At 41.6% G+C, this 25,381-nt stretch overlaps 1 protein-coding gene across 1 annotated transcript; it reads right to left on the bottom strand.

Moving 5' to 3' along the window:
* Positions 1–1,549: 1,549 nt before the first annotated feature.
* On the bottom strand, positions 1,550–24,161 carry fbxl16 (F-box and leucine-rich repeat protein 16). The gene is made up of 7 exons (XM_041063147.1): positions 24,109–24,161; positions 11,423–12,137; positions 8,034–8,276; positions 7,274–7,539; positions 3,456–3,540; positions 3,037–3,100; positions 1,550–2,075 (listed from the first exon to the last, which is right to left on the bottom strand). The coding sequence occupies exons 2-7, from the start codon at positions 12,128–12,130 to the stop codon at positions 1,927–1,929; spliced, it is 1,515 nt and encodes a 504-aa protein (XP_040919081.1). The 5' UTR covers positions 12,131–12,137; positions 24,109–24,161; the 3' UTR covers positions 1,550–1,926.
* Between the last annotated feature and the right edge of the window lie 1,220 nt (positions 24,162–25,381).

The raw sequence follows: 25,381 nt of genomic DNA, 5'->3' as shown, positions 1-25,381 counted from the left end.
CCTTCCAACACGTCCAACAAAAGGGGACTAAACACATTTTAAAGGCTGAACACTAAAGAGAGAAAATGCCTTTTGGCTTTTCAAGAAGATAGTGTTGTTACATTGGACACAGCCAATCTGATGAGTCAACAAATGTGAACGAGCGATGGCAGCTTTTTTAGCTTCTTTTCTTTTCTTTTCTTTTTTTTCCCAAAAGCTGGTTTTCCTTTAAGTTTAAAATAAACTCACCTCTCAGTCTGTAGTGATGTTAATAACTATAATAATGTTAATAATTATAATGTGTCAATTACAATACAAACATTTGGTGCAGACCAGCCATCAGCTGTAGGGCTAAGAACTAAAAAGAGTTACATGACGCCACTGTCATCGATTAACTGAGGTAAACTAGGCTGAACTGATTGTTCAAAAACTCAGTTCATAAGTTGACTCTCTGACTCTGGGTTTGTAGGAAAAATTGTAAAATTATTTTTAAAAACTGCCACATTACAAGGGCCCCACGTCACAGTGGCCCTTAGCTCCTCTTCATTCCTGACCCCAGCCTGTAGTGGACCTGTTCTAATATTAAATACTGAACCCCCCCTGTTCAGATTCAAGCAATTAAACATCATATGTTTGTATCACCAATTAAAAGTTGGGAAGAAATAGTAAGTTTAATTCCAGTTCAACAAGATTCCTCCCCAATTTGGACAAAGCTAACTCATCACCAGAAATATCACTTCCAAAACTCCCTACAGCTAACTTCACTTATTCAGTAGTTTGAGATACCACGTCATCACTGTCAATTTAAGCCCCACATTCGCCTTGTTTTCTATATCTGCACACTCTGATTTCCCTTTGACTGACTGCATGTTCTTGTCGCGCTGCCTCAGCGACACATTTCCCCTTTAAAAACACAACGTTCACAGTTTACGACAGCTACTCCTTCAGATCTGTAAATTAAATAATACGTGTACCCAAAAAAAAATGAAGAAGGGAGAGGGGGGAAAAGAGAAACAATGAGCCAATCAAGCGTGCAATTCCAACACAAAAAAAAACAATATAAACAGTTGTTTTTTAAATTTTCTCAGTTTTTTTTTGATTTCTGATTTAAGACACAGAAATGGAAAAAGGTGGTGACGTCCCAAAAAGATGGGACGCTGTGAGTCCATGACACACACACACACACTTCACACACATAGGAAGGGAGAAAAAAAGAGAGATGTTCCATCCGTCATTCGCTTCCTGAACTGCGTCTTTTTAAAACTGAACCTTTGATACTTTCTGAGAAAAAGAATAACAGCAGTTATATTACACAGAGTGATGGAAATAGAAACATCAGTACTCATGGTCTTGAGGACTTACATTTGTTTCACTTACCATATACAGTATGTGTGTGAGTGTGTTTACAGTGTATGAGCGCATGTGTGAGTTCCACCATATCAGCTCAAACACAAAGGTCTTTATTTCCCTTTTCCCAATTTCCCTATGCTGCATATGTCTCTCCCTTTCCGTATCCACTCAGCTCAAAAAAAAAATCTTCAAAGTCTTTCAGAGAAGCTCTCCTCCGCAAACAAAAGGTTTTTTTTTGTTGATTCTGAAAAAGAAACTTGCTGTCGGACAAGACGTCACACCAAGCTCTTCACTCCAGCATCTTCTTAAATGAAGCTCAAACGCCATCCCATCATCTTCTGGGTCTGGCATGTACCATCATCTGCCTTCCTGCCTCTCTGTCCGCCTGTGGGTCAGTCTACTCAATGGGTGTGGAGGAAGACGGGTGGGGTATAAAGGGGTGGGTGGTTGGGGGACAGGTAATGAGGAATGGCATGGTACGATAGGAGCAGTTCAGTCTCCTGGCTAGCATTTGAGAAAAAGAGTGAGGAAGAGTAAAGAGGAGGAAGGTTGAAGTATGGCGGTCGGTCGGTTTGTCGGTGGAGCGGGTCAGTGGTCTTACTCAATGACCATGCAGTGGGGCAGGTGCTGGGAGTAGTACTTGAAGAGCTCGGCGGTGGCACCGGGGCAGTTGGTCAGCTCCAGCTCCTCCAGCTCCTGCAGCTGGATGAGGCCTGACAGACCGGTGGTGGTCAGCAGGGGGCAGCCTGTGGTTGTTCATTAAATGTCAGTGAATTAGGAAAAATGTCCAGATGTTTTTTTTTTTTCAACATCAACAGTCCAAAATCTAAAGATGTTCTGTCAAATTAGGAGCTGGAATTCGGAAAATACTTGGAATTTTTTGATTGAAAGATGAGTTTGACAATGATTTGATTTTCAAAATTGTTGCAGATCTTATTTTTGTCCATGTACGAATTACTCAGTTGACCTTCAGCTACGGGCTCTGTGACCTGTCGGTCAATATTTTTACTTGAACTGAAGTTATAAAATGCTGATGTGACTTATCTGCAAAAAAAATAAGGCTTGTAAGTATTTTCAAAATTGTAAAGTTTGAGTGTAGGTGAGTGCAGGCCAGGAGGTCATCAACATCAAAAAAGGCTCATTTACCAAATGAAATCATGATCTAATTTCTATATTATGGGATATCTTCTGTGCGATATTCACACACATTGTAAGGGAGGGTTTTGTCGTGACCAGATATGGTCACATAGGCCCTGTGTTTCTGAAACAGTGGTGCAGGCACTAGATGGCACTAGAGGGTTCCAGAGCACAGATCACAGAGATGAGTTAAAAACATGTGATCTATTGCATTATATGCAATTAAATTGTATAAAGGTCAAATTTACAGACCAACCAGAATGTTATCAAAAGTGTGTGAAAAGACTTTTTGGATTTATGACCACTTGCGGATTTAATTCATAAAAATTTTCTGTGCTATGCTGTTTTTTTCTGTTGAATGAATGGTGTGAGTGCACTGAATGACTGTGATGAGTTCAGCAGATGAAAAGGAAGTGAACATCTGAGAACATCCTGCTCCTGTCTATTACTGATTATCTAATGTGCACAAATCCAACAAATTATATTATTTATATATTTAGTATATATTATTTTAAAGAGAACATGCGTCTCAGTGTGGATCTGTGGGGAAGATAGAGTGAGAAATCAAACCTGCGAGGGACAGTAGACGGAGACTCCTCATTCCAAACAAATGCTGCAGGCCAAAATCTTGCACCTGCCATCACACACACACAAACACACAGTTATCCCAACTGAAGACCACTATATCACTTTCATCATCATCTTTAGTGGAGTCATACAACGTGTTACATTAAACATGTAAAAACTGGGATTAAGGTTCTGCTACAGAGAAGTTCATGAAATCAAAAAATGCTCATCCAGACATAAGCATGAATTTACTCAGCTAACTTCACAGCTATCTACCTGCTGGATATTTGCATTTCTTTGCTAGTAATTCCCAGATATTGTCCATGTTCTTTGCCAAGTTGTTTTTCACAGTCTGAATAAATAGTTGAATAGCTGCAGATGCATCACAGAAGTCCAGTGTTGTGTTTGTGTTTTTGTGTTACCTGACAGCACCAGCGCAGATAGAGGCTCCTTAATGACGACATAGTGGACAAGTAGCCTAAGCCGGTGTCTGTGATCCGCACGCACCTAAAAAACAGGTGCAACAAACACCGATACACATTAACAAACGCTGCAGTGGGAAAAAAAATCTGCTGCTACATACAAATGATAGGGTCAAAATATGGCATAAACAACAATGCTGTCAGAAATATTTTCTTGGCACACATTAGGGCCCTTAATACCACCTGAGCGTGGTTTAAATGCCACAGCCTGGGGCCCGTAACCATGAGGACAGATTAGAGAGTTACCCAGCTCTTTGGACTTTTCAGTTTTTCCTTTATCATGGAGCTGACTCGCTTTTTAACTGGGGTGGATCACCATGATGACCTACGCTGCATGGCTAAACCTGTTCCAGAGGATCACATCAAAACCTGCCAACAGTCTGAGCACCGAGCAAAAAAAAAAGCTCACTGTAGAAGCAGCAAAAGACGTTTTCATTCCTACAGGATCTTGACAGGGACAAAAGAGCTTACAAGTAATAAAGAGCAATAGTTATTTTTATCAAAAAAAAAAAAAAAAGAATGCTGCCAAGGTCTTCCCTGTGTCCACTCTAGTTTTAAAACAGAGCTTCTCACAGACAGAGAGATACACAAGTTTACTTACTTTTAATATCTGGACATTATTTCTAGTGTTCCTGCAGCTTCTTATTCTCTGAAATTGTACTCACTTCACCTCAATGAAGATCCTTCTTTGCTGTCGTTATAATTAAATTTTCCCATGGGAATTATCATTTCATCTCATATTATGGTTCTGAAGATGTCACTTATGATTAGCTTTAGCCAGCTTTGTGGTACAGGTTATCCAGGGACACCAACGTTAGCCTCGGAGAAGCAGGTAACCCCAAAGAGAGCAGCCGAACTTGCTTTGTGGTACAGGATGTGGAGTATCGTCTTCTTTAATTGCTCCTCTAAGCAGAATAACTAACACTATGTCACATCTTGCTCAGAAACATCGGCTCAGGCTGGTGCCACAAATAGGACAGATCAGAGCAGGGCTGGACACCAGAAACAAAAAAAAAAAAACCACTGACTGCTGTGGAAAAATATCCTCAACATATATTAATGTCCGTGGCCACCCCAGGCTGAAGTCTGGCCACCCCCCACTTGCTGCCTCCCAACACACAGCACCATATTTTGGCTCACTAATTATTTTTTCTTGCGCAGAACCATGTCACCACTGTCATAGCTCTACTGAAGACACTTTTTAACAGCACACTGAACAGGCTGTACTGCCACAACCTCATCCGCTACATCCAAAACACACTCCACTGCTTACTCAGCATCATTTTGCACCATCACCAACAGCTCTTACAGTCACAGTACGCAGTTAGTTTTCCATTATATCCATATTTCTTTCTTCTAGTGACTGTCCTCCCTTATTAAAGCTGATACAACTAACAGATCCACGACTTGTTGTCTTAGAGCATTTTCCCCAAAACAATTCCTTTTTGTGTGTAAAATGGAATGCTTTTAATTTGAAGGCGCACCATCAGGAAATGCTTAGTGAAATTAGTAAGTAAATGCTTAAATGACATATCGTTCCACACATTCATACACACAATCACACAGTGAATAAAGAGCAGGGAAATACAAAGCAAAACTTTGTATTATGATGCAATTATTTTGCTCTCTCAGTTTCCTCGGGGAAGGAAAAACTGATGCTGAAAGTAAGAACAGGAACACAAGAACCAAACCCCAAAACACAAAAGGTACTAATTTTCTAGTTTTCTCTCAAAAGCGAGTCCTGGTCTCGGCCTGGCCACCCCCAATGAAACCTGCTGCTGCAGACAACCGCACATTCAGATACTCTGAACAAATATTACACATAAACTGTCCTCCACTCTGGGTCACAGCATTTTAGTTTCCCCATCTGTTCGTCTCTCAGCCATGAACAGCCTCAACAGTCTTTGATCGCCTCAACAGTCGCTAAGACAACCACTGTACTCAACTCTTAGACTCCCGAAAGGCTTCACCTACTACGGAAGCACATCAGAACCGAGCGACTAAAGGTAACAACACAAATTCAAGATGACTTGTTTCACCGTCATCAGGCCCCATTTATCAGTTCTACATGTGTAAAACACTTTCCTGTTACTGCAGGCGCAGCCACTGACTCTGTCCACACACTGACACACAGATCAAACTGTCTGTCCTGTCCAGACGCCGGCTCTTTCCCTGAAAACCTGACCCACATCTTTCTTCACTTCTCTTTGTAGGATAACATCCATTACACACTCCTACCCTCACCTGCTGACACCAGCTCATACCTGAAAAACTGTAATCATAATGATGATAACTACATATTATTCTAATATTATCAGTTATTATTATTGAATAATTATATTCCATTTAACCTTTGCTATCACACACGTTTTTGCTCGCTCTTTCATCCCACTCGTTCTTTTACTCATCAGTTTCTTCTCTGGGCAGTATTGGTTTTCTGTTCTTGTCATGTTTCTTCTATTGAACATAAACATTATAGTATATATGTAGCTTGTAAACCTTTTTCCTCCATTTGTTTGATGTATTTTCTGTCTCCACCTCTGTCTGTGTTATGTGTTGTGCCGTTGCACCAATAATGAAAAATAAATAAATAAAATACCTGAAAAAACTGAAACTGAAAATTGATCATGTCAATTTACAATGAAGAAAACCGCCACGTAAATTGCGATGTTGAGCACCACAAAGCAGCAGAACAGGAACCATAAGACACTGAAGAAACAGAGCCACAACAGTTAACAGGGAAAAGGAGGAGAACTTTGGCGGGAAGTTACAGACCAGGTTTCAGCTCAAGGTCTGACACAAGTAGAGATGAACTCAACGATCTGAACTGCCAGCTCAGAGTGCTGCAGTTTTGCAGTTGGTTCGCATCCTCTGTGAAACATTTTCTTTCATTGGTCTGAAAATGTATGTAGTTTGGTTGGGTTTAAAAAACTGACATGGTTAGGTTGAGGAAAAGATAGCGGTTTGGGTTCAAATAAATACTTCCTTAATGGTCATGGTAACAATAATAAAACCCATGGTTAAGGTTGTGGAAATGTCAACAACGCTAACAGCGATCTCCTGTGTGAAAGTCCTGTCCTGTTGACCGTCCAGTTACTCGTTATACTATGTCACCTGACTTCCTCCTTTGCAACTGTCATAATTACTACAGCCACAGCAGGTCGAATAACAATAAAACTGAATTATGGTTTGTAATAAACCTGCTTGCACAGATAAAAAAAAAAAAACAGTTAAAAAACTGTAACTGTTACCATCTGTGTCATTATCAAGGTCATCATGACAATCCCTCTTCCACTGGGCCCTTCACCCTGCAGCCTTTGCAACCTTTTGCCAGTCCAACTGATGAGAAAGTCTGTTGCTTTAAACTGAGCTCAGCAGAAATACCATCTTCATCATTACAGAAGCTCTGCTCCCATGGAACTCACCATCACTGTGATTTATTTCCAATCACCTCCCATCTGTATAGTATAGTAGTGTATCTACTGTACGTATTATGTGAGAGTTAGTCACCCGAGTATATGAGGAGTCATGCAAGCCATAAGTCATTCTGTACTGCTCACATGCATTCCTTCTGTTTTCATTCACACATATAAGTACACCCTACTTTCTCTACTGTATTTTTTACAAATATTTGAACTCTTGCATACACTCACTGGCCCAATTCATTGTACAATTTAATGCAGGAAGACAACTTCTACACATCAGTTTCTATTTGCTCTTCAAAAAGGATGAAAACGCAGGATCACAAACACACTGACCTGTCCAGCACCAATTCTTCCAATTTATGCAGGTCACAGGCAATGTACTCCAGGGCCATGTCAGTGATCCGAGGGCACCAGGATAAATCCAGGCTGCGGAGCTTACGCAAGTTTTCAGCTACCAGCTCCACCCCGTCGTCAGTGATCTTGGAGCAGCCGGAGAGGCTGAGGGCAGTCAGGTTGGGAAGGCTGTGCACCATGTTGACCACACCGTGATTGGTGATCTCCCAGCAGGAGTGAAGACGTAGAGTGTGGGTGGTGTAGCCCTGAGAGTGGAGGGTTAAGTTTATTGAATTATGTAAGTGGGGGGGGGGGGGGGGGGGAAAGGACAGCTTCACTGGTGTCAAGGATGAGCCTATCACAGACTGTGATGTGGAAGTGTGGTTCCACATAGAGCACAACTCAACTACTGTATGCTAACCTTTGAAAATGCTGTACTTGTGGCACCATTTGTAATGTTGTCCTATCTTTTCTATAACAATAACAATATACTGTATGGTAAACCAGAATTCAGAATAAAATAAATCCAGAACTTTTTCTGGATACAGGTTCAATACAAAGTCAGAGACCTTCCACCCTCTGCATCCTCATTTAAGTTGGCCCCTGACAAGTATTTAAACTTAGTAGCTTTTTTTCTAAACAAATGGAGACTTGTTTAAGCTGAATGTCATTTCACTCCTCACTCTCACAGTGAGAATTGAGGTGTGCGAACGTGGACAGTAAAAGACCAAGCTGGATTGTCTTTGTTCTGGCATCGTACCTGTTTGGCTGTGAAGTAGGCCATGGCCGTGTCAGTGACGTGGTAGGCCTGAAGGCTCAACTCTGATAGGTTAGGCAGGAGCTGTGAGATAGCAGCGATGGCGTCGTCCGCCACATTGATGCAGTCGCTGACGCTAAGGGAAGTTAGCCGGGCGTTCAGACTGGACCACAGGCCGGCCTCCGTGAAGTCGTTGCAGCCTGACAGTTCCAGGTGCATCAGGCCCTGCATTTGCTCCAACATGACCTGCGACATAAAGACCAACAGTTTGAATCACTGATGTAGCTGTACAGACATAAAGAGTAGTTAAACAGTACCTAACCAGCCAGGAAAGCAGCAGGATCTGATGAAAGGAATACAATGGTTGCACTTGGACAGTATTTTGATCTATCACAGGAATTCAACTTAAAGGTAGCGTTGACGGTTGCAATAATTAGCATGGGCAGCTGTATTCACAGCTACGTTTTTCCACCCACTATTTAAATTATCTGTCTAATGAGTCAACATATCTGTGTGTGAAAAAACCGTGATGCCATATGAGTTACACTGGAAACACCAGTGAAAAAAAAGGTTGGTGTATATTGGACCAACCTCCATCAGGAAATATCTGTTAGCGATGCTCAGTGTAGCATGCAACATCGAATGTATTGTGCTGAAAGTCTGAAGAATCCATCTGAAGAGGAAGTTTTTAAACCACATCTAACCAAGCACTGTTCACGCACTGTAGTCACAGATGGATGAGATGGTTTTATAACTTTAAAATGAATTCTGTAACACTTGTTTGTGTTTTTGGCACGATTTAGATGGTTGTTACAGCAACTAACAGGAATGGCGACCACTTTGAAAGCAGAGGCCTGCATAGGTCATTAGCTCCTCTGTAACCAACTGGTTACCCACTGTTGTCTCATTAGGACTGAATGAATTCATAAAACTAAAAAAGAAAGTCTGCAACCCCAACTTTATTTTCATTTAATTTTTGTTTTTGTTGTTTTTTTCCTTTCTCCTGTTCATTCTATCTGCAGCCTGTCTACATCTAATTCATTTTAACCATTACACATACATTTATATGTATCTTCACCTGTTACGTGCAAGTTTGGCGAGTACCAGTTGCCAGCCTTGTGCAGGACTCATGCAAAGCACCATGTCTTTAACAATGGCAGTCACTGAACTGAAATGAAAGCTATCCTGGAACAGTGCTCGACTTGAAAAGGCATTACTTTCTCCTGATCCATTTTATGTTGCTGTTGGTTTATTTTTTTTTTGTTGTTGTTTTTTTTTAAAAGACAGTTGTCTGAGGGGAATATTTTTACTTTTATCAAGTGCTCACAGTTTATTGCAAAACAGGTAAACAAAGATTTCCAGTAGATGCACAGTGAAAAATATTTGCTTTGAAACACAGAGTATTTGTTCACAGCTTTGCCCCTGGTAAATGTTAATGTATTATTAATGAACATCAATAATATATAATATTTGTTTCATAAAGTCTTATTTATGTAATATTGACCACAATGGAACTCCATTTGAGGATGAAGTTTGACAATGCCGCAACAAAGGTTAAAAAAATTAGCCCCTCAACAATGTAGTGAAGCACCTTGATACATAAATATTAAATCACATACACAGGTCATTAATCTATGTATGGTAACAGAGTATATTAGGTCAACAGTCAAAACATATGAGGACACTATTATTATTTTTCTTTTAAAGTCTATTTTCATAATCTCTGCTTTTTTCTGTCGTTAGTCTCAACATTATGAAATAATAATAACTCAATGTGAAAAGAAGCAGGGTGAAATAACATTTCATAACAATGAGCTGATTATTTCACAGCTTCATTTATATGAAACGATGTGGGTTTTCATACTCTCAGAGCATGGACACCCATTCTAAAACACTGTGCTGTGAAACTAAGAAGCTGCTATGGTTTTTCCTTCCCTTTCCTTTCTGTCTTCTTCTGGAATTCTCCCTTTTTAAGGTGCGATAAAATGGTAATGCACGAATCAGCACCCCACAACAGGAAAGTCCATATATAGATCCCGCAGCCAACAATTCCATCTTTCTCCATGGCAACCATCCACTCATCCCAGAATAGCAGCCTAGCAGGTATGAAGAGCCATCTGAGAAACACTCTACAAGCATTTTGCCTCTTTTGTTCCTAGCAATGGGATATGACGGAATAAAAACAGAGCTTATGAAAACAGAAATAAAGGAAAAATAAGAGTGGCTGTTGCTTCATCACTTAGCTGTGGTTTAGAACAGGTCCAGCAAATCTGGCAACTACAAGGGTTTTGAGACACAGCTGTGGGCTAAACTAGATAATCTCTGAATAATCAAACATACAGCACCTCATGTTACAGGTAAACTGCACTGGGAATTATTAAGTTATTAACATGTGTCTCTGGAAGTCATGGCAAACATGTCACATCCTCCTTGCAGGCACCGGACTTGTGGTTGTGTATCAATTAACAACTGATTTTATAAGTCTGACCCTTGATTTCAGTGTTGCCTTCAAAAGAACATATCCATCCATACATTTTCTATACCGCTCAATCCGTCGGGGAGCTGGAGCCTATCCCAGCTGACTATGGGCGAGAGGTGGGGTACAGCCTGGACTGGTCACCAGTCTATCGCAGGGCTCAAAAGAACATACATAGTGACAATTTTTTTTTTAGAAATTAATAAAATGACCTGAGCTTTATAAATCTGCCCTTGTACTGAGTCTCATAATCTTAAACCTGAGTTAAACCTGGTCTGCAGCAGGTTTAAGGTAAACCCCAGAAACAGTGACCTCTACGGGAGTTTAGCTGATTTCTACAGGACACAGCAACCAGGTTCAGACTAAACTGCAGGAGCAGTTTTAACTGCAGCTTCTGAGGACACAGCAATGGAGTTAAAGCCCTGTCCAAAACCATAACACACCATTACTGTGACACACTCAGCAGGCTAATGTCCAACTCATAACTCAACCAAAAACAAAGCTAAAAAACATCACTTTGCATAAAGTAAATTCATCTTAATGTATGTTTCCACATACAGAGTCGTGTCACATTCACCACTCAGCTGCTTACATGCTTTTTTTTAAACACTGTTTTCATTCTCTTATTATCACATTTTTTTTTGCTCTGTTTAGCTGGCATTAATGAAACTCAGCCCTGATTTCCTTTTAATGCGAAACATCTGTGCAGGTGATGAATTCTAATGATGGTAGCTTAACAATGAAAAGCTACTGTCACAACACAAGAGCACACTGGAAGTCAATGAAAATAATGAATGAATTAAAACAGCATTTGTGTTAACAAGAGAAACTTCAGTGCTTTAGTATTAGACACAAACTCATAGTCATCTCAAATATGAAGCAAAATTCCCATCCCATCACATCCCAACATACTCACCTCCAAACCAGCATCTGTGATGGTGGACCTCTTGAGACTGACTGAGCGGACACCCTTCTTGGATAGTGGGTAGTTGTCGATGAACTCGCAAATGTCCAGGTCTGACACGCCCACTAAGCAGAAAGACTGGAAGCCACGCAGAGCGAAGGCCTGTAGGCTGACAAACTCCTTCTCCCCACTGGGCAGCAGGGTATATAGCTCCTTGGCGTGCAAGATGGGTGTCACACCTTCCCAGAACTTAGGCTGGTATAGCACCTTGCGCCACGTCTTGCATACCTGCGCCAGCACACATTTTTCACCTGTGGTGAAGTACCAGAGCAGTCGGTTGAGCAACTTCTCATCCAGGACAAGCTGGCGCTCCAGCAGCATGGGCTTGGGTAGAGTGAGTGGGGGGAGCTGGCGAAGGGAGGGCTTCAAGGCCACCAGAGGCTTCCCGGGCTCCAGGTCGGAGCCCAAGAGAGACGCCGCCGAGTGGGGCATGCCAGGACCATCCAGGTGGTGGTGGTGGTGGTAGGGAAGGGAGGACGGTGGAGGAGGCAAGATGGAGGGTACCGAGGAGGACTGGCACAGGCGGTTCTTGGCAGCGGGTGTCCCCTTGGTGATGCTTGCACTGCCCAGACCGTTGGGCTGGCTGGGGGGCAGCTTCACCATACCGTTGCGAGTCACACAGGGAGACTTCAGCTCGCTGGGGGTGGACATGTTCAACATTGGGAACCTGGAGAAAGAGAAAAGATCCACAGAGTGTTGTTAAACACAGTTAAGACTGCTTCATCGAGGTCTGGGGTGTGTAAAGACCTTGGTAAGTGTTGAACAGCCCAGCCCCCCCTCTGAGTGTGTGTCATGCTCACATCAAATATCCTCACAGTCCTGTGGTGGAACTAATGGATTTAGTGTAACTATAAACTGATGCTAGCTTTATAGAGCTACTCATGTTGAATACAAGTCCTGCTGATGATTTATTTTTGCTATTGGAATCAATTCTAACTGCCGTAAATTCTACCTGACTACAGCTGCCATCCAACAAGCAAGCTACAAACTGTATATATTGTGCTACATCTCCCTTTAATATTCTTTTATTGTGTTAGGCCACATGTAGGAAACATTGCAAATCAATGAACAGCACCAATTTATGCTCCTATTTGATTTATAGTGTTTTTACATCAATGTGATGAAGTAACTTCTTCTATCAGGTTTTTTATTCACTTGTTTAGCGAACTTTATCAACAAATTTCAGTTAGTGGCAAGAGGTTACCATCTCCCCCATAAATAACCACCAGTTATCATGTTATACCAACATCAGTTATACCAGCTCCGTTACAACTTAGCCATTCACTTGAAAGCTCTGGGGGAAAAAAAACTTGTAAGTGGACCTTGAGTTAAGATTATTCTGTCAAACTAATATTTTGAAAGTTAAAAAAATGAACTTTCACTCTTTTGTTTGTCAGCTGATTTTCCAGAAAATACATTTCCCTATCTATGGTATAAAAATGCATGTTAGGCAACAGTGATCACAGGTTTTCTCTATATAGCCCTACACTTTTTTTCAAATTGTACATTTTGGCACTGATGAAAAAAGAAACACTTCATTTGTATAGCAAGAGCAGGAGTTTGCAGTCAGCTGAGTCAAATGTGACTGCGATCAGCATGCTGTTTGAATAGGCTCCCGCTCTTTTGTCATTTGCGTTGAACAGAGCTGGACATTCCGAGTGAAAACACATCATAGTGTAAATGAATGCTGTGGCCCACGGCCTCATCTAGCCTATTCTCTGTTATCTCACTGTATCAGCAGCAGCAGCAGCAGCAGCATCAAGAGGACAGCTCACAGGCTCAAACCGCTCAGTTATGTAACATGTTGACTATAGGGCTTCACACACCACAGCATCTCTTTGTCCCACTCCACTGACACAACCAGCTGCGCTATTAACACCCGCTACACCCATTTACACGTGCACCTACTTCTATGTAGCTACTGTCTATAAGTTAGTGAGCACACTTTTCAAAACGACCATATCTGGAGGCATTTTACGTTTTATCACTTTAAAGTATTTGTTGTCAGTCCCTTAGCAGATGGAGACTGGCTCTGATTCTGCTGTAGCATCACCAAGGTTCATCCATTACATAATGCAGCAATATTGTCAACTAGACCAGCTAAAGCGAGCACTCTGAAACATTTCAAAAAAGCAGACGTCTCAGAGCAATGTCGGAACGGGCCTATCAGCGAACAGATGTGGTCGAGGTGGTGTTTCTGACAGGCAGGGAGGGAGAGATGCTAGAGGAAGTACAGCAGAGGCAGCAATAACAGGTCATCCAGCTCTTCACAATAAAACCCTTATATAAATAATATAATCATGAAAAAAAAGCAAAAGAAGAAAAGCAGACCTTTGGGCTGCCATACACTGTACAATGTTAACATTTTGAAAAACCAGTGACTGCAGTTTCACTTGGTCGATGTTCCTCTTATACTGCATAGTGAAATTGTACTGTACCACTGTGCTAAATCCTACCCCCCCCCCCCCCCCCCCCACCCCCACCACGACACAGTCTGCAAACCAAGCTGTTCTGTCTTTCTACAGCTCCAGGTTTCCATTCCATTTCCAAATACAATGAAAATCAAGAAAATCGAGTCTTGCATTCACTTACATCGCAGTTAAATTATCAAGATGAAAGTAAAACTGAGCACACGGATCAGATCAGTCCCCACCAACGAATACAAAAAATGATGTCAGCATAGCATGAATTCATAAACGAGTAATCAGCAAAAACTTGAAAATAGAGCTTGCAGACAATGCATATGATAGTGATAAATACAAGATTCAAAAGAATACACAATACCATACAACTAAGATTGTTTATGATAAGAATTGGTCCACCTTTGCTTCTGCTGGCTACATTTTTTTGAAATGCATTCATCCATGAGGATACATGTTTTCCCACTGAGTCATATCCAGATGTAACGCCTTTCTTTGTTAGTGCACTTTATTTTGTAAAGTTTTGTACCCTAATGTAGAATGTTGTATTTTTCTGTGTCACGTGTCATGTTTACTCATTTTTTTAAATCTTTAAACAGTCACATTCACACACGTATCATACTGTATATTCACGTATGGGAGTAGCCTTGTTAAAGCTGTAATCCAGTAATGAAACCGAGTGTATTTTGAGAGCTAACAGCCCCGCCCCCCCCTTTGTGAAGGCGAGTGTCCCCTGCTGAGTCACATCAGCTAACAGCGCTCTCACTGGGCTAAACAAACTGTGTTTGAAGAAGAGAGTACTATCGCTGTGTTTATTGCACAGAGCCCGGGGCTAAAGATGACCACAACAACACGTTCCCTCCAACATAGTCTTACTACAAATAGTGATGTGAGGTTTCACTGCAAAAGACCTCTGTTATGAGGCAGAGGCACCACCACATCCTGTGAAACACAGCAGCATGAATCACTCACTTCCATCTTCCCTCAGTCCATCTGAATTCCATGATTTACTGAGCTGCTGGTAAGACTCAGTTCATAATCTGCCATGCTGTCCCTGAAACGCAAGTAACTCAAAAAACCATTAGCTCAGCGGATATCGATGTTTGGGATTTTCACTTGTTTTCTAATACAGACATGTTAAGCATCTTGCTCAAGATATGAAGCTACAGATCGAACCACCAACGCCTTAAATGAATAACCCCAGCACTCTGCCAACTGAGCTCCACCCAGTGCCAGATTATGTAATTTTGAGTATGTTCACACAGAGCTGGCTAAATTTGTAAAGTCTCTCCATTTCAGCACCTGTCTAGACTAAAATTACTTCTTTATTTTTTAAATCCAAAAATGTGAGCTTTTCCAAAACAGTGTGTAAATCATAAAATGGCAGCTTAGTGTTTCACAGTGTGTGCGCGCAGGGTAAACACAGCTTTTCCAGAATGATGACGTCAGCTGTCCATTGAGGGTCGGGAGGGAGGGGCGGGGGGGCGTGGGGGGGGGGGGGGGGGAGGGGCTGTATGGCAGCACAGTTTCTGTCCCTTCAAACATCCTCTGTGATCAATCAGTTTAAATGTCAGTAACACAGCAGAACTGTTGTCATTCACCTGATTTATGCTGATTTTGTCAGAGGTCGTCTGTCTCATTCCTCACCAGATGTTGGCTGTGGTGCAGTTTTGTTGTTTTGCGACTGAAAAGAGACTGAAGATGAGGCAATAACACTGTTCTGATGTTGTTCAGCTGTGGACTGAGGAAACACTAGTGTGGGTGCTAGTCATTTTCACATGAAAACGGCATTTTTAAAAAAAAAAATGTGACAGCATACTGCAGATATAGTTTCAGGGGGCCTGGGGTAATAGTGAGCTGTGAGTCCCAGATCAGACTTCCCTCCACCCTCCATTAGATTGGTGGTTAATTTGATTTAATGCACATTAGTGTAATATCAACTGTTATACTACAGGTAGTAAAAACAGAATCACTGCCTCGCAGTTTTATGCCTCCATTAGCCAGTCAGGTTGCAGTTTACATCCATGTGTGTCAAGACTCATTTTATATGTGTGGTGAAGACTTTGAAGGAATTTAACAAAAAGGTATTAAGTGTATTTTATCATAAATGGGGATACGAATTCTTGGGTTATGGCCAAAAACATAACACAACATTTTGTGAGGTCACAGTGACTTTTGACCTCCAAAATCTAATCAGGTCATCTTTGAGTTCAAGTGAATGTTTGAGCCAAATTTGAGGAAATTCCCTCAAGTCAGTAATCAAGTCATTAATTAATCGCGTTCACAAGAATGGGACAGATGGATGGATGGGTGGATGGATGGATAGATGGACAGATGGCCAGCACAGAGGCATAACTAGATTGTGACACAGTGGCCCTTTTCAAGACAGGGCCTCAGCATTAGGTAATAATGCAGGAGCCACTTTGAGGACCTTGCATATTTCAAAGCAACAGTGCAATGGATCAAATTACCACTGATGCACAGTCACACCAGGACCTTTGGGGCCCCTGGTGTTTTGGGGCCACAGGGCAGTTGCCTGCTTTTCTTGCTTAGTAATCAGTCTTGGCTGCAGCTGAAGCACTTTCAACTCACTGTGATCATCATGTGTAATGATACAATGATCTGTGCCTTCTGTTAGAACGCATAGGACACAACTAAAAGACAATAATGACCCCATGAAAAACAAGACACACCTAGTGAACAAGCAACACTAGAATCTTCATTACAGAAAAAATGAACACTTAATGAAGTTGGAGCTCAGTCGTTATGGTGCATAGTCCTCCCTTGTATCTTCGTATTAATAATTAGAGGGTGAGATGACAGTTTGATTCTGCAGCTGTAGCTGTGTGGCCTTCATCAGCGCCAGCGAATACAGTGTTAACTCAGTCTTCAATAACAGGCCACACAGGTACATGTTTGTAAAATGAAAATGTGTTAAAAAAAAAAAAAAAAAAAGAATGGATTGTGCATGGAAATGAATGAAGACGAGCAATGACAGTAGACAGCAGTCAGCATCTGTCATGGAGCTTACAATACAGGAAACACTGTTCAAACGGTGAGGAAGGAGCTGCTGCTCAGTCAACTGCACACATTCAGCCCTAAATTAGCCTGCTGAACGTGAAACAATGCTTTCTAGGGGCCGTGGGATGCTAACTGATCAAGCAATGTGCAAAAACACACAGTGACACCGGACTGGGTCTTGCAACTTGGAAGAAATCAGGGTAAAGAGATTTCAAAAGAGCATGGAGTGACTGATGATAAAGGACACACTAACTATATATTTAACTTCTGGATAGCTTGCTGATCTTGACCAGATCTTTTGATCCCCAGTGGAATAATTCTTTACTTTCTGGTATGAACTGCATCCTACCTCCTCTTGTTTTAAAGGATAATTCCAGTATTTTTTTTTTTTTTAAACCTGGGCTCTATTTTCCCATCTTTTCACATCTAAATGATTAATAGGAACAAAAATGTTTGGAATTGGTACAATGTTGAGCAAGAACGCTACAAATGGCAGCTGCATTGTAATCAAAACGAGCATTGGTCCACATAAAGTGTGCTTGTTGTTGCCACTGATTCAGGTTCAGGTTGTTGTTATAAGTGACCGACAACATTAGGTTTCCTCCAGGGACAGATGTGTGTCTAACATGTAAAAGAAGTCTCGCTCGGGAGAAGACTTGATCTGAGATCTGGTGGTAGGTGAGTTGTTGCAGGAGAGAGCTGTCCGGGGAAGACTGGAGGAATGTTACAGATAACAGAAAGCATAGCTTACAGAAAGCATAGCTTACTGTTATCTAAAAGATTAAAAAACAAACTGTGGTTTGCACATTTCCAAACTGTGGCTACAAAATGACGCAGAACACTTTTCGAAGCTATCCGAGACTACCTCTAGGACGTGCTGAAGTTGCATCTCGTTGTCTGATGAATGGATGAAAACGCCTCTGTCCATACACCGCGCCTCACCCTCAGACCATCATGTTTACAGAGCCCATTTTGACCGGGACAACCACTGCCAGTCAAACAGGAGGAGAAATCTGTTCCCAGGGCAGAAAGACCTGCTGCAGACAGAGTGGAGCTAGTGTTATTAGCTAATGTTATTTAGTTGACCTGGCATCAGTGCACATAGACGCATGACAGGATAACTGCAAAAGCAATCACTCAGTATATATATGACCTAATGTTATAAGACCGTTTTTATTGCAACATATCCTACACATTAGATGTCAGAAAGATACTTGCTAGCAATGAATGATGATAGCAGTTATTTCTGATAACTATTATCAGCAGAGTACTTCTTTTAGTTTTCTTACTAAAAGGGCATCCCCCCATGGATGAAGTTGTGACCATCAACACAACATACCTAGTTTGAGTCTGTAGAATGGTTTTTAAAAATTGTCAAGCTCAAGTATTTCCTTTTGGAGGATGAGCTTTGGTAACAGAGTTGAAATCTGGTGTTTGTAGCTCCCAGTGAAGTTTGTCTACCAGTTAGGTTAAGGTTTGTGTTTTTATTGGGCAGTTAACGTACAATGACTCTTGGCTCCTTATAAATGGCTGTGTTTTTATCCAAAGCATTGTCCAATTTGCCTCTCATTCACCCAGTCACACACACCCTCACACTGATGACAGCAAGCTACCATGCAAGGTGCTGACCTGACCATCTGGAGCAATTTGGGGTTCAGCGTCTGTCCCATGGAAGCTGGGAATTGTACTGCCAGCCAGTTACTACCTGCTGAGCCACAGCCACACGAACAGACCTCACCACACTGCAATACGGATTAATGAAACCTATATATGAATGGAAACAAACAAATCCAGTGTGGTGTGTGACATTTGATTTGGTTTTACTATAAATCCATATTACAGTGAGGACACCAGGTACTCACAAGGAATGCTATTGTCCCAGTTATACTCTGCCGGGTCCTCACATTCTTACAAGCTTGAACTATGGAGCTCAACTTGCAGGTTCCAGCTCCCAAGAAGTGTTTGAACACGTTTGAGTTTCGCACACTCTGTATTGAGGAAGTCCCATCATAACAAGAGCAGTGCCACAGATGCATGATGGGAGAAAAGTGAGAAGACTCTAAGGACACTGACACACTGTGACAGTGAAGACACAGCAGGGCTCATACAGTTAGAAACAGACCAGAATGGCCCACACAGTTGGATCAATCCGTCTGATGCTAACGCTGTCTTCCCCACTGGGCTTACCCGTGCAAAGCAATGAGACATCATAATAACCTGAAATTATATTAGTATAGATTAAGCACTGAGAGGCGAGCAGCCACCCCTCAACTTCAGCATCACCATTTCTGCTGAGCTGCCGCTGCTCTGTCTGCAAGCTACATCTAACACTGTTTCTAACCTGTTAACCTTCTAAAGAAAAAATCAACATCACACAATACAGAGCCCTTATCTGAGATTTGGTGAGCTAGTGACAACTTGATTTACTGGAGAAACATCGGCCAAAAGAATGGCTTCATATTTTGTGACATAACCACTTTTGATTGAAGCTTCTAAAGCTTTCACTAAACCTTTGGGGAAGGCCTAAATTAAGCTGGAAACCGTCTTTGGTAAAAGCAGCAACATCATAATATAAATGTCCAAAGTATACAAAATACACGTACTTTTATCAACGGGGTAAATAATCTGAAACGCCACTTTCTGAATCTTTTTGTCTTTTTGGTCTTTCTCAGTCGATGGAGCTTACTCAGTGGAGATGGTTTACTTTGAGAACAATTTGATTGGTCAGCAATTAAATTTGATTGCTGACCAATAAATAGCAGAATCTTAAATCTCAGAATCTCCCTGACCAACTGAACTACATCCAATTTCCTTGATTAGTATCTCTTCCACTAAAGCATGATTTCAGATGACACTCAGGTGGATTTGATCTGCTCATCAGAGGCTCATTCAACTAACTCAACCTGCAGCCAGAGTTCACCTGTTCTAAAAAGGCTGAGCCTCAAGTTTCCAACAGATTATTGCTCACTAAGCAGCTCTGTGATGAAGGGGAAATGTCATCAGAACTAAGTGAAAGTGAGAGCGTGAGTTTGTCATTCTAAGCAAAGAGGGACTTTCTCATCGTTGACTGGACAAAAGGTCTCTAAGGGGGCATAGTATGGACCTCTGAAACACTTTGCAACAACCTGGATCAGTTGTAGCGAAGGCACAATCAGGCAGAACAAAGCGATCAGAAGATCGATACATCAAGCTTAGTTCACTGACAGCAGACAAGCAACTTCATCACAGATACAGAATTTGCTAAACAACCCAAGACTCCAATCAGCTAAAGCACTGTCAAAAGAATGATGTGATCTAGTGGTCTCAAAGGATGAGGAGACCTTTCTAAACCACTTCTCAGGAGGGGAAACAACGCCAGATGTTTGGGGTGAGCTAAAGAAATACCAGCATTTGACAGTGTATCACTGGAAAAAGTCCTGTTTACTGATGAATCCCTGAGATTTCTGGCAGGAACAGAAGGGTGAATGTAAGGAGACTAACAGAAGACACACAGTGAAACATGATGGGAATATTCAGATCTGAGGTTCTGGTTCTACCTTCTCTGGAGTTGGACTCCTGCTCCTCTCCCTTCTTCAGAGACATGCTGAACCCTCTGCTCTGCATCTTTGTGGAGAAGGATTCATACTGCAGCATGATAATGAGCCCAAACACACCTCAAAACTTTGAAAGAACCACTGGATGGCCAAAGACGACCAGGCAGTCCTGACTTTCATGCACTTTCCTCCACAGTCACCTGACCTCAGTCCCGTTGAACATTTATGGGGGTATGAAAGTGTATTTTTTGCTTGCTGGCACTGGAATCACAGACAGAGGAATCCAACCAAGATTCAATGAAAATACAACACTGATGCTTCAAGAAATCTCGACCGGTACCTTGTGCCAGGTTGTATCATGTCAGCTTGGTTAGCACAAAGGCTAAGAGATGGAAGCAGACACCTTGCAGACCTCTGCAGCCACTCCTTCTTCATTTGCTTTGCTAGCGGACACCATCCACATTAACCCACCAGTGTATTAGTTATTCTCGGCACCGCAATCCACACATGCACAAATCTAACTCTGACAAAATTATCATTCACTGTATTCACACATGAGCATTACTGAATATAAAACACAGTCACTGAACAAACTGAACAAACAACATCAACAACTGAAACCGTTTACTGCAGGGATAAATATTATGTAAAGTCATAAAATGGATTTGTCTTGTCTGTGCTTTCAAGATAAATAAATCCTGTTGATAAAACTTGAAAGCTTTACTGGGAGTTCATAAATTCTATAATTGCAACCCATTAGAAACCTTAAACCCATTAGAAAACATTAAACTATCTAATCCTTTAAATATGTGGTATGAACTTTCAGCATCATTCCAGAGACTCCAAACACTCCTTCAACCATTTGATCTTAAAGGTCTAATTCAAATTAATACAATCTAAAACTCTGTAAACTAAATACTTCTTTATTACAATGGGAATAATAATAATAAAATATAAGTCTCTTTACAGCCTGTAGTGCTAACAATAAGTGAAAATGAACAGGATAAGGACATGTTAAAGGGTGATTGAGCTTTCTTGATTTTGGGTTAAATCCAGCTGTGGTCTAACAAACAGCGTCCTGATGCACTGCTTCACAGTCGGTTTCATGTCCACTGGAAACAGTTCAGATGTGGAGAATCTGTTCTTCAGCAGCCACATTTATAACATAATTTAGTGTTGCTTATATTTGTTATATTTGTTTTAATGGCATAAATCTATGTTTCCACCTTATTTCAACAAGTCCTCCAACCTGGAGGACCACATGGGTTTGTTCATCTCAGTAAATAAATAAACACGCAGTTAAGGTATCGGGGCGGTCATGGATAAAACAAATTACGTTAAGTGTCAGTTTCCATGGTAAACAAACAGCAGCCTCCACCCATCGATCAACCTCCTCCTAACACCAGAACTCGTCATCATATTTTTAAATATTTTCCATTTTGGTATTTGATATATACAAGTTACTATAAAAAGAAGTAACAAAATTGGCTATATTAGAAGGGTCAGAGCTAATACTAACATTTATAGAGAGGCATGTAATATTATTCCTTTTCCCATTTCTTGTTTCTAAACCACATAATAAAAATAATAAGATCAAGATTTTCACTGAGACCTTTAAATAATTTATCTTTCAGTTCAGTTATCATTTAGCTTCCAGTACCCTTTGATATTAGATTTTTATTTAAACCTAAGAGTAATCAATTTGAGGTCCATGGAACATAAAACTGACTCTTTGACTGAAGAGTTATTCCAAATCTAGTCTTTGGAATCAGGACTCATAAATTGTAAATAAAAGTGTATGACAGCAAGAAGTGCTTAAGTAAGTTTAAAACCTGAGCAAAATATTAGTCTTGGAGGCCAAGATGAAGTCTCATCTGATCGTGAATGGCATCCTTGCGTGTGTGGAAAACATATTTCTGTCTAGAGGAATTCTATTAGGTCCAAAAACTCACAATTAAATCTGAGGCAAGCAGGACCCACCTTTTGTATGAGCTTAAAGAAAGTTTCTCCATCATTTGCAAGAATTTAGCTTGTCTCCATTTGGATTTCTAGATAAGTGGACAGTAATTGGTCAAACTCTATTATGGAGTACACCTGCTCTATGCACAGCATCAACAAGTACACCAGTCTTTCCCTCATTCTCAGGCCAGCGTAACATCTCACATCCTCTGCAGACTCAGACTGATACAGATGAAGATTCCAAGATTCCATCCATGTTAGTGGCAATGTTTTGCTCAAAGGTGGTAAACTACTTTCAAAATGTCAGCATTAAACATTTCCACTGAATTGCTGGTGTGTCTGCACTGCACTTTTTTGATGGTTCTGGGTTCTTGGTTGATGTAACAACACTGTTTGGATCTTGTACACAGTTTTAGCAGTGCTTGGCATTTAAGTGCCTCCAGTGTCTGGACAGTTGGCTAGCTATGCTAAGTTAAACACATGTGTTAGCCAGTTAGCCAGTTAGTTATCTCCAAACATAAAAACTATGCTTCTAACGCTTTCCAACTTCTAGAGCTCTGGCTGATTGCCATCTTGAGTTGATCTCCCTGATGGAGGACCTTTGTCAAGTCTGATGATGTCATAATGATGTCATCAGGGTTATCTCTGCACTAGTTGCATTATATGATATATAATATATGAATATATTCCAAAGTTAGCTGGTGCTGAGACTAACTGCCCCCTCTCAAACACACTCTGACCAGTCCCACAACAGCACTGCTTTCCAAACACCAATCAGAGTAAAGCCAATTATAACGCAAAGTAAAGAAACCTGTGTGAGACACTGTGTGGAGGAAACTAAAAGCCAAAGCAGGTCAGAATGTTTTCTGTCCCCTGGACAGAGATTATGAATATAGGCAGAATATCTGTGAAGAGAGCAGAGGCAGATCCTCACCAAGTCCGGGTTCAGGGACCACATAACAAATCATGGCAACCCAAAGAGAACAACACAACATGTGGTCACAGTTCCACAGGTGAGATTAAGTCCACATATATACATATACATATACATATACATATATATACATATCGTGACAGAAATTATTTATTACTAAAGTATTATTATTGTTATTATTAAAGCTAGTTGAGGCAGAAGATGGGGGTACAATTGTGTGCTAAGGGGTTAGGTCTGGTGTATATAGTTATATATTTACATATAGTGTGTGTGTGTGTTCGCGCGCGCGCCTGCGTGCGTGCGTGCGTGTGTCATGCATCTCACACAGATTGAAAAGGAGCTGACTGAGCGTCAGGACAACCCCAACAAAAACACAAGAACCTCCGCGGACGCCGAAAATGGCTAAAAGAAAGAAATCACATTGCTGCACAAATGAGAACGACAGAGGTTGCGTCACTGACAGACGCTGGCGTCATCGTGTTTGTTAATAATACGCAGCTCGATGCGGCTGATCAGCTCCGTCTCCCAAAGGCCCCACCAGGCACACAAAGAGCTGGAACACCCAGCGCCGTTCACCCACATCACCCCGATCTCCCTCTGCAGTCGCGGAGGAGCCGCAGTGTGGATGCTGCTGCCATATAACCCAACACCCCATCATCCATCACAAGCACGAACACGCTCCCCCCCCACACACACACACACACACACACTGCACCCATGGACACATCCTCCTCCTCGTTCGGCCTTTTTTTTTTTCGCAGCATCTCTTACCTCTCAGATGAAAATTCACTCGGACATTAATCCATGATCAGCGCGCTGTTATCGCTGCTGCCTCTCGATCACGTTTCTCCCAGCGTTGCGGCGCAAAGAGGGCGAAATAAATAATGGTTACGAGGCTGCTGCCCTGCCCGTTATGTCCTATCGGGAGGCGAGAGATGCGCCTACCGAGCCCATACATACACAAGAGGAGCGCCCGGGTCCAGAATCAGAATCGAATTCGAAAGTAGGGGGAGGAGGGTGGTGAGAACCGACCCACGGCCTCCTCTGCAGAACCGTCCAAACCGAAGCAGAACAGCTCCTGTGTTGTGTTTTCGATCGCCTGGTCCTCCTCCACAACAGAGTGGCCCTCTCTGTCTCGTAATTTCTCCTCCACACACACACACACACGCACGCACGCACGCAGAGCGGAGCAGCTCTTTCTCATTTAAAGAGATAGGGCAGGGCAGCTGGAGCAGCGCTGTGCACAGAGCCCCTCTGTCTGCTTCTTATGTAACCTGAGCTGCAGCTTCTGATTGTTCTGCAGCACACACACACACACAGGTGACTGCTTTACCTGCGCGCGCGCGTGTGTGTGTGTGTGTGTGTGTGTGTGCAACTGTGTGATTGCAGATGCCCAGTGGCGTGCACGGACTCTCTTAGGGGGTAGGGGTGAAATGTAGAAAGGGCCCCACCGCTGACCGCCAATGTGTCTGAGAGAGTCTGAGTGAGGTTAGGTTGATGGGGTCAGTGTCTCAAAAACAAAGACACACTATGATTAGAAAAGTGATGTTTGTGTGTTTTTCAGGATTTTCAGGATGAGAACTTGACTACATAGTTTATAACAATATAGCACCAGATCATCATGGCAGAAAAACCGTGGAAAATAAACATTTTCCAGGTAATAAATGCATGTTTGAATGAACACTTGCTTGGTTTGAAACTGAGCTTTTCTTTCAGGGAAAGTTCTCTTTTGGCCTTTTTTTTTTTTTTTTAATCTCAAACTCAGTAGTGCTTTTCAAAAAGTTTTCTGGACATTTTTTGGGTAAATTGTTGGCTCGTAAAAAAAAATAAATATTACCAAATTCCTCACAGCTTATTAATAATAATAATAACACACTTTATGTCTAGGCACCTTTCAGACCCTCAAGGTCACCTTGTATTACAAACAATATACAAAATATACAAAAGTGACTTAAATATAAAGGCTAAAATACAAAACAGCTTAAAACACAGACTTAAAATACACAAAGATGAATAAAATGAATAAGTGCAATGGTGAGAATGA

This window comes from Toxotes jaculatrix, chromosome 18 (assembly GCF_017976425.1).
Source record: "Toxotes jaculatrix isolate fToxJac2 chromosome 18, fToxJac2.pri, whole genome shotgun sequence".
In the NCBI taxonomy this organism is placed as follows: domain Eukaryota; kingdom Metazoa; phylum Chordata; class Actinopteri; family Toxotidae; genus Toxotes; species Toxotes jaculatrix.
This window is presented reverse-complemented; position numbering and strand designations above follow the sequence as displayed.